The sequence below is a fragment of the Candoia aspera genome, chromosome 4 (genome assembly GCF_035149785.1).
Source record: "Candoia aspera isolate rCanAsp1 chromosome 4, rCanAsp1.hap2, whole genome shotgun sequence".
NCBI classification, from domain to species: domain Eukaryota; kingdom Metazoa; phylum Chordata; class Lepidosauria; order Squamata; family Boidae; genus Candoia; species Candoia aspera.
This window is the reverse complement of record NC_086156.1, coordinates 95,316,178-95,329,841: the sequence shown is the minus strand read 5'-3', so window position 1 is coordinate 95,329,841 and position 13,664 is coordinate 95,316,178. Positions and strand designations below refer to the sequence as shown.

At 37.0% G+C, this 13,664-nt stretch overlaps 1 protein-coding gene across 1 annotated transcript; it reads right to left on the bottom strand.

Moving 5' to 3' along the window:
- Positions 1 to 597: 597 nt before the first annotated feature.
- LOC134496718 (vomeronasal type-2 receptor 26-like) lies at positions 598 to 8,099 on the bottom strand. The gene is made up of 6 exons (XM_063302426.1): positions 7,942 to 8,099; positions 7,490 to 7,778; positions 5,982 to 6,827; positions 4,728 to 4,955; positions 4,020 to 4,146; positions 598 to 1,499 (listed from the first exon to the last, which is right to left on the bottom strand). Exons 1-6 carry the CDS (start codon positions 8,097 to 8,099, stop codon positions 598 to 600), a joined length of 2,550 nt encoding a protein of 849 aa, XP_063158496.1.
- Between the last annotated feature and the right edge of the window lie 5,565 nt (positions 8,100 to 13,664).

Below are 13,664 nucleotides of genomic sequence, written 5' to 3'. Positions count from 1 at the left end.
ATACTAATATTGTTTCTTTCAAAGCAAACAATTTAGTCACTAAAACCCAGCCTTAAAGCTTCGTTTGTTTTTTTCCATCACACACTGTTTTGATGAACATCCTAGAAATACACACAGACTTTTGATACCACTAATTCAGAGACACACAGAAACTCACACAGCAGGAAACAGTCCTGTAGAGCACAGGATTATTGGGAAAGCCTTAATTCATAAGAACTGAGTCGTTTCAAGGAGAACTGAAATATTGATCTGTTTCACACTGCTGAACTTGGGAAATGCAAAAAACCTAGGAATCTGCATTAACTAGCTGTGTTTAAAAAGGTTTTTTTTTTTAACTCCATTATTGATTTCCAAAAATGTTAGTGACATTTATATAAATATAATCATAATACAGAATGTGAAAATTCTATCCTACAACCTGTTTCATATTTTACCTACATGTTCCAAAGACAGAGATCTTTTGCTAACTCCATTCCATTAAATGCCTACATATTCCACTAAGTAAAACAAGCAGAAATCCTTCTATTCTACTGATTAAGTTAATAGAGATTTAAAAGAAGAGAAATATTGAAAAGTCAGAGTTTTGTGTGCTTTTTACTAATTTTTTCTCTTAATGAGTTGTTCCCTGTTGTTTAGGTCAGGCCTAACAAGGATTATGTAACATTTGGGGAAATATATGCAGCCCAGCAACCCAGCACTAGAGGCCAAAATGGAGAAAACCTCCACAGCCACCATGTATTTCCCTTTGGTGCTCAGGTAGGAGGGAACAAAGGAGAGCCACACACTGCAGAAGATCAGCATGCTGAATGTGAGACATTTGGCCTCATTGAAACTGCTGGGGAGCTTCCTGGAGAAAAAGGCTACTATGAAACTGGCAACTGCCAGAAAGCCCATGTAGCCCAGGACACAGTAGAACATGGTAGCTGAGCCTTCATTGCACTGCAGGATGATTTCCTGAATTTCTGAATGGGTGTCAGCATCAGGGAATGGTGGAAATGTGAGAAGCCACACTGTGGAGATGCCTGCTTGAATCAAGGAACAAGAAAGAACAATGGAGGTGGCCAGTCCTCTTCCCACCCACTTCCTCATCCTTGATCCTGGCTTGGTGGCCATGAATGCCAGAACAACAGTGATGGTTTTTGCCAGCACAGAAGACACAGCCACGGAGAAGATGATGCCAAAACTGATTTGTTGGAGGAGACATATTATATTGTCAGGGGCAACAAGGAACTGCAGCGAGCAAAGGAAGCAGAGTAGGAGAGAGATGAGTAGAATGTATCTGAGGTTTCTGTTATTGGCCTTGACAATGGGAGTATTGTGATACTTTAAAAATGTTGCCAGCACCACAACTGTGCAGAGAGAGAAAAAAAGTGCCAGAATGACTAAACCTATTCCCATTGGTTCTTCATAGGACAAGAAAGCTGTTTTCTTGGGAAGACATGAATCTTGGTCCTTATTTGGATATTGATCTTCTGGGCATTCGGAGCAGCCATCCCTGTCTGGAATTCAAGTATATATATACAGACATCTATATAAAATGTGCTATGGTAATTCAATTATTATTTTATGGTGATTCAGTTATTATTTTACTACACAGTATTTGGTATGTTCTTTACCTGAAAATGAGACTGGCACTGACATATCCATGTGGATACTCATTCATTTGGATCATGGAAAGCATGAGCAGTCTTAATTAAGGGACTGTCTTTTGATGTTCTTTATTGCATGGTTTTAATATTACTTATTTACATATATATTTGATTTTGTTGTTGTATCATATTTTGATGCAGCACAATCTTGCTAGTTCCTCTAGTTAGTATTTTTTAAATAGAAATAAATATAGTGGGATTGTATTGCTCTCAGTTCATTTATGTTTAGTTTTGTTCATTTTCTAATGAACAAGTACCAATTTTAGTGAAGGAAATGAGGAAAGGAGTTGCCTTCTCCCCTTACATCCCTGTTTTTCAAACTTGGCAACTTTAAGATGTATGGACTTCACCTCCCAGAATTTCCCAGCCAACACACTGCCTTACATTATCCACATACCAAACAGTCTGAATGTTTATCAACCATGTGGCACAGATTTTTTAGAGGCAGAATATTATATGTTAAAAAATGTAATTCTAAGGTAAGAAAACTGAAAACTTTATTTATTTTTTAATTAACTCTGTTAATTACTTGTCTCCTTTTGCAGGGGTATCCAGATCAAGAAGATGATACAAAGAGATTGAAGTGTACATTGTAAAACTACCATGTGTTAATTATTTTATTGTAAGTTTGAAACACTAAAATTTCCAAACTGCTTTCCTCTAAGACTTTAAAATCTAAGTTACCCATTACATTATGTCAGGCTTCAATACACTGATTTTGTTTATGTGCTCCTTGGTTCAACATGCTGAACTCTCAGTGGCTACACTGCATCTCAAAGAAAAAAATATATATCTGTTCCTGTCATCCATAGAGTCTGCCTTATCTGTTCTTCTCAGCTTGAGATTGAAATATTGGGGCAAAAGGGAGCAGTGCGAGGAAGGATTTGCCAGAAATACTAAGGCTTTTTTCTTCTCTAATGTAAATGGCAGTGAGGTTTCTTGAGTCTGCCCAAATCTGTTGCAGCAATATTTCTTACACAGTGATCCAGTATGGCTCTAATTTAAGGATTTCTTTTCTTTCTCTTATGATGCATCACTTTCTGACATTTGGTCCTGGAATACATTTCTGGAATGCAGCCTTTGCTCATTCATATTTTACAACTCATTTCTCTCCGATTTCAACATATACCCTTCTTGAAATTCTACCATGATGAATTTGCTTGAAGTAGTACATGGAATAAGGGGTGGTCAAGGAGTGGGAAGACCAGGTTCAAGTCCACCCTCAGCCAAAGAAGCTCACTTTGTACCTTTGGGCTCCTCACTCTCTCTCTCTCTCTCTCAGCCCAACCTACTGGTAGTTGGAAAGAAATATAGGAGAAAAGAGCACTATGTGTGACTCCTTGAGCACCTGAATGGAAGGCAGGATATATTTTATTTCATTACTAGATTTATATAAATAAATATCATCAGCATACTAAGGATATTGTGCATTCCATGCCATCAGATGAGCTGTCTCAGCAATCTCATGTACTTGTTGAGGAGAAGGTGCAAAAACCTAGAGCCCTGAGGTATCTCACTTCACAAGGGTTTGACTACTTGTCCTCCCCCAACACTGACTGTAACCTGCCACAGAGGAAGAAAGAGAACCATGGTGAAACAGTGCTCCCCATTTCAAACCCCAGAATGCATCCAGAAGGGTACCATACTCAATGGTATCAAACGTCACTGACAATCCAGGATGTTCTTTTCTCAGATAGAAAAGTATTCCTTTTCTATGGACTACCTGAAGATTTTTTGGTTGCAGTGACAATGAGAAAACAGCTGAGACAAATTTGAATATTACAGTTTTATATTATGTTTACATCATTTTCTTATCATTCATCAAAATAAATGAATTGAGGACTTTATACCTGCATTTGGAATATAGTGACCACACCTGACCATTTTGTTTTCCTCTCTGTTCATGTTCTGTTTGCCTTTCTGTCCATGCTCCTTGTTTACTATTATGTGTTTATGCATATTTTAAAACACTTTTATGATTAATTATAATACAATTTTTTGCTGAACAAAAGTTGAGGGACTAGTTTATCATTCAACTACGGGAAGGGAAGGGAAGGGAAGGGAAGGGAAGGATCTCAAGGTTTTCCAGTCCCTCAAGGAAATGATGTGAGTTGATGTGCTCCGCTTTGTTATTCGGATGTGACTTGGCTAGTGTGACATAGTGAGGAGGTTGAGATTCCCAGGCTCCCCAATTCAAGTAATACAAGCCAGTTTGAAACCCTTAACTCTTTGCCTGAAGGCTTCCGTTCAAAGGGTAGTGGAGTGGGCAAAATCTGCCAACAAACAAAAGAATATAGCTCAACTTCCATACTTATATGATCATGGATTTGCCTATAGAATCATAAGGTTGTATTTCATCAAGTCTCTTACCCTTCTGGCTTGACATTTTCTTTTTAGGACATGGAAGACAATCAAAGCAGCAAACTTGCTTCCCCTCTTGTTTTCTCCTGAAATTACCAGGGAGGCAGCTCTTAGTACATACAGAAATAGGTTGTGTCTGGCCCAGAAATAGGGGGAAAAATCCATTAGCATTCTGACAAGTTATATGCACACAAAGAGTACTTGACTATGAAAAATCATATGGCTGTTGATTCTACAACTAAAAAAATAAGCAGTTTACCCACTCACTGATAATTTCGAAACACAGAAACAGTAGTAGGCAACCTCTAGAAACATGCAGATCTCTCTCTAAAGTAGCCTGGTAGGTAGGACCAGTGAGTGGGGTCAAAACAGTGTTAACTATAGCACGTAGAGGCATTACTTAGAACACCATCCCCATTCTTTTTCTGACAAACATCATACAAAGGAACACATACATATAGATGCACACAGACAAAGAGAGAGATTTCAGGGGGGAAAGTGGCAAGAGCCAAAAATACTTTATTTCCATTATGGTTCCCATATCCTGGAACAGCCTCCCTGTAGAAACCAGGCTATTACCCTGGAGATGTTGCTTACATTTTTTTTCCCAGCTATATGCAAACACACATCCAAGAGCCCACACTCTGGATTAATACACTATGTTTTCTTTGTATATTAAATGACATTCAAATGTAATTACCTGCATCCAGAACCTACTTGGTTGAAGGTGCTGTGCCAGGTAATGGCTCCATCATGAATGGTGAAGATTTTGTCTTCAGAAGTCCAGGGATCCAGCTTCCCAACTTTCACTCGATGGAAGGACTGGTTTGGGAATGTGACCCAGTTTATAATATCAAATCCAACAATCAGTTTCCGCTTCTGATCAAACAAAATCTCATCCCCAGCACTGTTATTAAATGAAATGCTTTTCAGAAACTGGTGCAGCTGAATATCAAAGAATACACAAAAGACGGTAAGAATGTTATCAATGAAAAAAACTCCCTGATATGTAATGCATCTCATTAAGAAACTTCCTACATTCAGATACAGTTGCATTTCCACCTGAGCACATTACTTTTCATTTTCTTATATTATTCCATTTTCATCAAAAATTGATTCCAAGGTAGTCCACAATACTCCAACATAATTTTTACAGATTGCAAATCAAATGAAAGAAAAAGAAAAGCGATGAAAAGTACAGTTTAAAGGGCAAGCTACACTACATTTAATATGGCCAAATGAATAAAATGATCTTCCCTGGCATGGAAATGTAGTAGCACTGGTTCTACTGAACATTTTCAGCTGAGGAATCACACACTTGGGGAGCAAAAATGAAACATTCCCAGTTCATACTAGAGAGGAGAGAGCCAGGCTGGATCTGCATTTTATCTGGAGGCTCACATTTCTGATACAGCAAATGTTGCTTTTGATTTTGATTTTGATCTGACGTAATCGTCACCAAATTGTGCCTGGAGTATGGAAAGCTGATATTGAGTTTCTAAAATAGATGAGGTGTCTGAGAGCTATTTTATCTTTCTAATGTTCTAATGAAATCTGAATCTGTCTTCAAAGAAATAAGGATTTATAGAAGTCAAAATGATTGAACAAATAATCTTTTATATTTGTATAATGGTATAAATTTGTATAAATAGTAAAAATATAAATACAAGGACAGAGAAACAAGATTCTATCTTCTGGTCCTTTAACTATAAGGGTGTATAACGAGAATTACAGCTGTAGAGCCTGAAAAATATAATTAAGAAATTAGGACAGAATTTAATAGAGACTTAAAATAAAATACCATGTTTTGTCCAATCTTAATTAGCATTGAGAATTTGCAATAATTTCTGACAACATGGATATTGTGGCTTGAAAGGACTCTGTGTCTTCGAAGGAGCCTCTTGTGATCTATATGCATATATAAAGACATAGGCACTGAATACATTTAAGGGTGACAGCTCAAGTCCATACCTTCCATGACTGTTGCTCCTGAAGATTCAGTTTCCCTTTGTACAGTTTTCTTTCCTGTCTTTGTTCAATCTGCAGGGCATGGAATGCATGTGCCACAACATACACTGAATTATATATATTGTAACTATGGCCAGTCATGCTCATTTCAAAAAAAGCCCCAGGAAGGTTCTCCAGTTTCTCCCTCGTACTGCAAATGCCACTGTCTTTCTCATGCTCCAAGGGACTGGGAAATTCACAGCCAAATGCATGTACCCACACATCTTTGATAAAGCCATCTTCTCCTGATAAGAAATGGTCCCTTGCCTGAACAAATTGCTGAAATCCTGGAACTTCTTTGGAGTAAACTGCAAAGGACAGGGCACCCTGGATGTCTTGAATGTCCCAGCTCCTTTGGTAAAACACTGATGCAAGATCCATTTGGGAGGCCATGATCCACACCTTACCTTTAGGCTCCATAGACACTAGTTCCATTTTAGGAAGATGTAGCAGTAACCTCAAATGCAGAAGAGTTCTTTCATAGACCACCACTGCATTGGCTTTGCTCTTCATTGAAAGCTGGTATGTTTCTACTAGCCATTCCAGATCTTCAGCTAAACTACTGATGTAAATTGGTCTCATTCTTTGTAAGAAGGCAATACAAAGGCCATGAAGAGGAAACATTGAAAATGTCATCCTCACAAATCGTCCACCATCATCTTCTTTTACAATGATGCCAACCCAGGTCCACCCAAAGTGCACAAGCAGATGAAGCAGCCCTTTGTATTCGTAGCTTTCATCAGGGACCATTTGATAGAAGGAAAAGGATTCCCTTTGATCCTGCATCTCTGGATGTGACCCATATATGAACTCCAGGAATAATAATAATAATAAAAAATAACATAAGTGAAAGTTTAGAGAAGGGAAGGAAGTGAAGAATTTTTCACAAGAATGAAGTTGGTGGCCTAAAACTTCCAAAAAGATAGGAAGGATATCCTTTTACATGTAATCTAAAATGGTATATTTTGTCTTTTGATAATATATATACACAAAGAATTTTAGCCTACATTTTTTTAAAAAAAATCTCAGGAGGCTACCTTTTTAAGGAATGCTTTAACTTGGAGAAAGAAAAATGAGAAACAATATCAGGTGTGGCTCTTTGAGAATGAAGGTTTCTCTCAGCTTCCCCCTAAGAATAATATATTTTACTATATCTTCAACAAATGAATAAATGTGATTTATGAACTTACTGATTTTGCATACTATGAATAGTTCCAATTTCAAATAAATGTTCTTGATTCACTGAATATTTTATGATTGCCCCACTGGACTCTTTCTCTCTCTCTCTCTCTCTCTCTCTCTCTCTATATATATATATATATATATATATAGGATTTGTTTATATGGTTTGTAGACTATTGGCTTATATGCTTTATTGACTTTATTGAAGAATTAATATGTAATAATTCCAAGTTACAGAGATGTAAACACATCAGAGATGACTTCATAAGTTCCCATGACTCACATCCTACCTGTGGAACTTTGTAGTTTCTCAAGATATCTCCCATTAAAATGGAGGTTTCAGAATAAAGAGCCCCCATGACTGAGAGCAGGTTGTTCTGGAGGCCACACTTATAATTGGGGATCAGTCTCTTCAAAGGTGAAAAATGTTTCATTGTGGCATGATAAGTCCATGTCCCATCATAGCTGTCAAAAATATTGAAGCCCAAGGTGATGTTGGGCAAAATCTCAGGGTTTTCATTGATCTCCTTCACAGCAAAAATCAAAGCCAAAATATGCTGATAAAACTTAGTCTGGACCCTGCAAAAATAATTGTATATAATATAAGATACATTCTATATCTAACAAAAAGTATTGTAGCAAATGTATGGTTCCTCAAAGCATTCTGTTCTTGAATGCAACACTTGATTATTATTCCAGAATACCACCTGGAATACTAAACGTTATGATGTAAAAAACTTACATGGGTTCTCTTATAAATGATTGGTGGGGATCTTCATAGAAGGTAGCTGGATTTGGGGGCATGAGGACAAGAGAAGTAATGGCACCTATGATGACGTCACCGGGTTGGAAATAATTGTGAAGAATAGGCAGAGGATCATTAACCTTGCAACTTTTCATGTCGGACATGCAAACCATATCAGACAACAGCAGAAGCAAAACTCCGAAGATTATTAAGCCAAACATACGTCCACAACAGAATCTGTGGGATGATGCTTTAGAATCTCCAAGGTTACCTGAACGTGATCTATGCAGCCACCCACTCCTTGTGATATTTACTTTCTTCTGAAACTCTGAAAACAAGTCCTAAATTATCGGGAATAATTTTGGTAGCATTTAGACATACCTAGGCTTTAGCTCTAGATGTGAACAGTCAGGCCTATTTCTACTGTTCATACTGTAAATACTAAGCTCTTATTCTTGATATTGCATATACATTTCTTATCAGGGCTTTAAGAGCAAGCAGAATTAACAATAGTATTTTTGATGATTACACGTGGAGAGAAAATTGCAATAATTATATTTTCATTTCTCCACGGCATTGTGAAAAAAACAATGTTTTCTCATTTGTAAATATTTATCATCCCAATCTGGCTAATAAATGTTATTTTCAAATTGACCAATCTCAGAGAAATCAATTTGTTAATGAATGAAGAACTTTTTGAAGGAAAGAGAGACCTGGGAAATGTTGCTGTATTAGCAAACATGCCAGGTATTAAGCCAGAACTTCCAAAGATGAGTTTTTCTCAAGGTTCATCCATGTGGTGGCTCAGCAGCCTTTCAATGTGCATATGTGTTCAGGAACAAATCTCATTTGTAAGTTATACTTAAGACTGATAAGCAAGCTTATGCCTTGATGTATGACAATGCTCAATAAAGCCCCTTGTGGGAAGGGAAGGGGGAAGGGAAGGGAAGGTGATTTGTTGTGTCTCTGCAAAACTCAGCCTTTGAATTTCCTTTCTCTCTGGACTTTTGAAGAATGTATTTCTCACATTCAGAAATTAAACTGTTGCATACTGTTAATAACAGAATGGTGATAGCAATGTCACCTTGAAATGAACAAAGTAACAGAACTATTTGTTGTTTATTCGTTTAGTCGCTTCCGACTCTTCGTGACTTCATGGACCAGCCCACGCCAGAGCTTCCTGTCGGTCGTCAACATCCCCAGCTCCCCCAGGGACGAGTCCGTCACCTCTAGAATATCATCCATCCATCTTGCCCTTGGTCGGCCCCTCTTCCTTTTGCCTTCCACTCTCCCTAGCATCAGCATCTTCTCCAGGGTGTCCTGTCTTCTCATTATGTGGCCAAAGTATTTCAGTTTGGCCTTTAATATCATTCCCTCAAGTGAGCAGTCTGGCTTGATTTCCTGGAGGATGGACTGGTTTGATCTTCTTGCAGTCCAAGGCACTCTCAGAATTTTCCTCCAACACCACAGTTCAAAAGCATCGATCTTCCTTCGCTCAGCCTTCCTTATGGTCCAAACATATACCTATCAATTAAAAAAAATCAAGTAAATATTTTAACATTACATGCTTACTTGTAGATGTATTAAATAAAGCATAGTAGAGATGGAAAAAGAGATCAACATCTGTTTTCCAAAGTGCCACATTGACTTTTTCCTTACTATCTCTTCTAGTAATTAAAAACTCTCTGACTCCAGGACCTGACCTCAGCCTTTTTGTTTTTTTTCCTTTTTGCATAATTTTTTTTATGAAAATATTTTACAAAGATTTTAAAAACTTCAGGGACATCTGGAGGAAGAAATGGCAGATTGAAGACGTCTCTGTGGAAAGTGGAGCCAACAAATGCAGCAAAGGATGAAATGCTGATGAGTAGACTGACTCTTCAGAACCTCTCTGGACAAGGTGTGGATGGACAATCACCCAAATATGCTCCAAACAGTTGCTTCTTGTGAGGAGACTGCAAGACAGTGTTCCCTGGTGGGTTTTGAGCACTGGGAGATGACAGGAATGGCCATCTTGCTCACAACTGTGATCAGTGCCTTTTACAGGACACCTCCTTTTCTAATGATGTTCGGAAATTGCTGGTTAACTACTTTTAAGGTTTTAGAGACCTTTGGATCAACAAATTTTAAAACACCAGGTGAATTTTCCCTCAATCCTAAATGAAATAACATTTTAATCATAAGCTTAAGAATTTTTTTCTTTTAGTAATTGAAAGAAACAGCAAAAAGCTAAATAAGATGTTCATCCTAGAAAGTAGAAAATGGATTAAGTGTCCAGATAAATTTGGAATAAAATTTTGGAATTAATTATAAAGAATCCCTCCTTGGGGAAATAGATTTGTTTGGACTTTTGCAAGACAAAATAAAGATAAGGAATTTTAAAAATTAGACACCTGGGGAAACTGAAGGTGTTCATTAAGGAGAAAAATGCACAAGCCTGATTAACAGCTAATTACCTGGGGCTTATGAAATGGAGCAAAACATTATAACATTGGTATTCTGGAAGGACACTTATGAAAAACAGAATCAGAAGTTAGTATCAACAATGTCAATAGTGATGTTTGTTTCTATGGATAGACTGTGTCCAAAATATGTTGTGGAAGAAATGGCAGATAAAGAAGTTCATTTTTACAAGAAAGAGATGCCATTGAAAGTGAATCTACAAATGGCAGGCTACGAGAATGAAATAGAAAAGGATGTCTCACTGGAGATACAAAAGAAACTGGTTGATGTTTTAAAAATCAAAAGGAAAATACAAATAATAAACCAAGAGAGTGACCTGGATATATATTTTTTTATATTGGACTTACAAAGGAGGCTTGTTAAAACTTTGAAGAATCTTGTGAGAAGAGACAAAGAAGAAATTGAATGGACTAAACATTAAGATTGTTAGAAGTAAAAGGAAGGAATATAAAATTGGTTTATTTGATCAAGGTTCAAATATGATATGTTGTTATTTCTGGTACCCCTTGATGGACTTTTTGCTGACACTAGGGCTGAAAAGTTTATGCTTTATGGATTTCTCTATACATAAGAAATAGGGCATGGGACAAAGAGATCATTGGTTGTAAACTAAGAGAGGGTGAAGAGTGACAAAAATTGTTTAAACTTTGTGATGAAGGTTGGAAGTCACTTCTTTATATATATTTAATAGGATAAAAGAAAAAGTGAAGAAAAAAAGAATGGAAGAAAAAGAAAGATATCTAAAGAAGCAACTTCCAAACTGCTTTGCAGCAGTTACAAAAATAGTAATTACCGTTTTTTCAAATTTCTGAAAGTAATTAGAAGTACCTTTATACATTGTAGACAATTTCTCTGGTATCATATACTAACACTAGATGATTTTTTTTAAAAAAAGTTTTTCTTTTAATTGTAAGGCAATGTGAGTTGCAGACCTTTTAACTATATTCTGCCCCATTGATCCATTTGAATATTATAACCATAATTCTTGGCTCCTCAGTCTTTTTTCTGTGTGGTTTGCTGTCTCCCATATAGCATCTGGTTGCTTGCACCATTTTAAAGAATTGTCTATATTCTTATTAATCCTTTGTAACCCCTTTCCATTTCATCTTAGCATTTTGCGCTCTGGGAAAAAAAAAAAAAAAGGTAGAAAGTGTCAGTCTAGGCCGTGTAGGCCTGTACAAAGTCGCACACTTCGAAGCGAAAAGGTAATTCAGAGCACCTACAGCAGGATCCCAGGGAGAAAAAAACTAAAGAGTGCAGAAACAAATGCAAGAAGATACAAAAAGAATGACTTCTGACACTTTACATACAAAGTAAATCAATTCCTTACTTCGATGTTAACTATAGTAAACATGATTTCTATAATCCATTTCAATTTAATACTCAAAATTCAAAACAATAACTTCATTTTTTTTTCAATTACAAACAAAAAAGGCCAAAAGCAATTCTCTACCAAAGGGAAATGTTATACTAAATATTATCACACATTTCTGTTGTCAATTTTGCTTTCTTTGACAAATCTATTAAAGTTATCTACTGGGATCTTCCAAATTTTAAGCCAAATTCCTTTTCTTTAAACTCCAACAGTACAGTCTTATTCAATTCGTATTCTAACTTCAAATCTCTCTTTTCTTCACATCAGAAAAAAAACGTGTTTTTCAACAATTTTCTTTTCAATAGGTACCACACAGAAGCTTCCACAAGGTATAATAAAAATGATTAAAAATGGAAATTTAAAAGAAAGGATATTAAAAGAGAGAAATAATGGAAATAGGAATTCTGTGTTTGTATATTATTAATATGTTCTGTTTATTAGTTGTTCCCTGTTGTTTAGCTCTAGCCTAAAAAGAATTTGGCCTCACTGAAACTGCTGGGGAGGTTCCTGGATAGAAAAGCTACAGTGAAACTGGCAGCCGCCAGAAAGCCCATGTAGCCCAGGACACAGTAGAACATGGTAGCTGAGCCTTCATTGCACTGCAGGATGTTTTCCTCAGTTTCTGAATGGGTGTCAACATCAGGGAAGGGAGGAAATGTGAAGACCCACACTGTGCAGATGCCTACCTGAATCAGGGAACAAGAAAGAACAATGGAGGTGGCCAGTCCTCTTCCCACCCACTTCCTCATCCTGGATCCTGGCTTGTTAGCCATGAATGCCAGAACCACAGTGATGGTTTTAGCCAGCACAAAAGACACAGCCACTGAGAAGGTGATGCCAAAACTGATTTGTCGGGGGAGACATATGATATTGCCAGGTGCAACGAGGAACTGCAGGGAGCAAAGGAAGCAGAGAAGGAGGGAGATGAGTATGATGTAGGTGAGATGTTGGTTATTGGCCTTGACAATGGGAGTATGATGATACTTCAAAAATGTTGTCAGCACCACAGTTGCACAGAGAGAAAAGAAAAGTGCCAAAATAACTGGACTTATTCCCACTGGTTCTTTATAGGATAAGAAAGATATTCTTGTATGCCTTTTTAAAGATAAAAGATCTAACTATGCTGGGATTTGTCTAGCCAAGTTTGCAAACAAGTTTAATCTATACATACTAAATGTCTCTATTAAAAGTGATCACCCAGGAGAATCTACATTTATGTTTGGGACTAGGAAAAGTACTATTGATTATATGCCAGTCTCTATTAACTTATTACATTCAGTGGAGTCGTTTAAAGTGCTTCCGCATCTAGAAAACAACCACCTTCCTTTATGTCTACATTTGAAGAGATCTACCAGTCAGATGCAGCCAGAGATATATTTTACCCCTGTCATTGTTCCAGCAGGAAAAGTAAGTTGTCATGCCAGATGGACCTTACAACTTGATCAAAGGAAGACATTGGCAGAGGATGATTTACAAACAATTCAATCATTGTTTATGTCTCCCAATACCTCACAAGACCCAATGATTTTTTATAAAAAAAATTAATACAAAAATTACAACCAATATTAACTTGTGTTACTAACCCTGACATCAAAAGGGTTGTGACTTTCTCTAAGACATGGTTTAACAAAGAATGTGTTGAAGCTAAGAAAGCGCTCACTGCAGCTTATCACCTATATAAATCTGAGACAGAGTCTAATAACAACACAAAAACTTGAACACCTTCTTGCTATCAAAAAAACAGTATAAGAGACTGGTGGCTGATAAGAAGAAGCAGGACATGAAAACCATGTGGCAACTTCTTATTGCAGCTGCCAAACTGAAAAACGCGTCCCTTTTTTGGCAATTATTATCCACCCAGACAGTCAGATCATCTACTATT

Excerpts from the sequence above, each read along its gene's own strand:
- LOC134496718 (XM_063302426.1), bottom strand. The coding sequence starts at position 8,099 with ATGAAAAGTTGCAAGGTTAATGATCCTCTGCCTATTCTTCACAATTAT. Across the intron at positions 7,779-7,941 it reads TCATTTATAAGAGAACCCAT|GGTCCAGACTAAGTTTTATC; the intron begins GTAAGTTTTTTA and ends TTATTTTTGCAG. Across the intron at positions 6,828-7,489 it reads GAAACTACAAAGTTCCACAG|TTCATATATGGGTCACATCC; the intron begins GTAGGATGTGAG and ends TTATTCCTGGAG.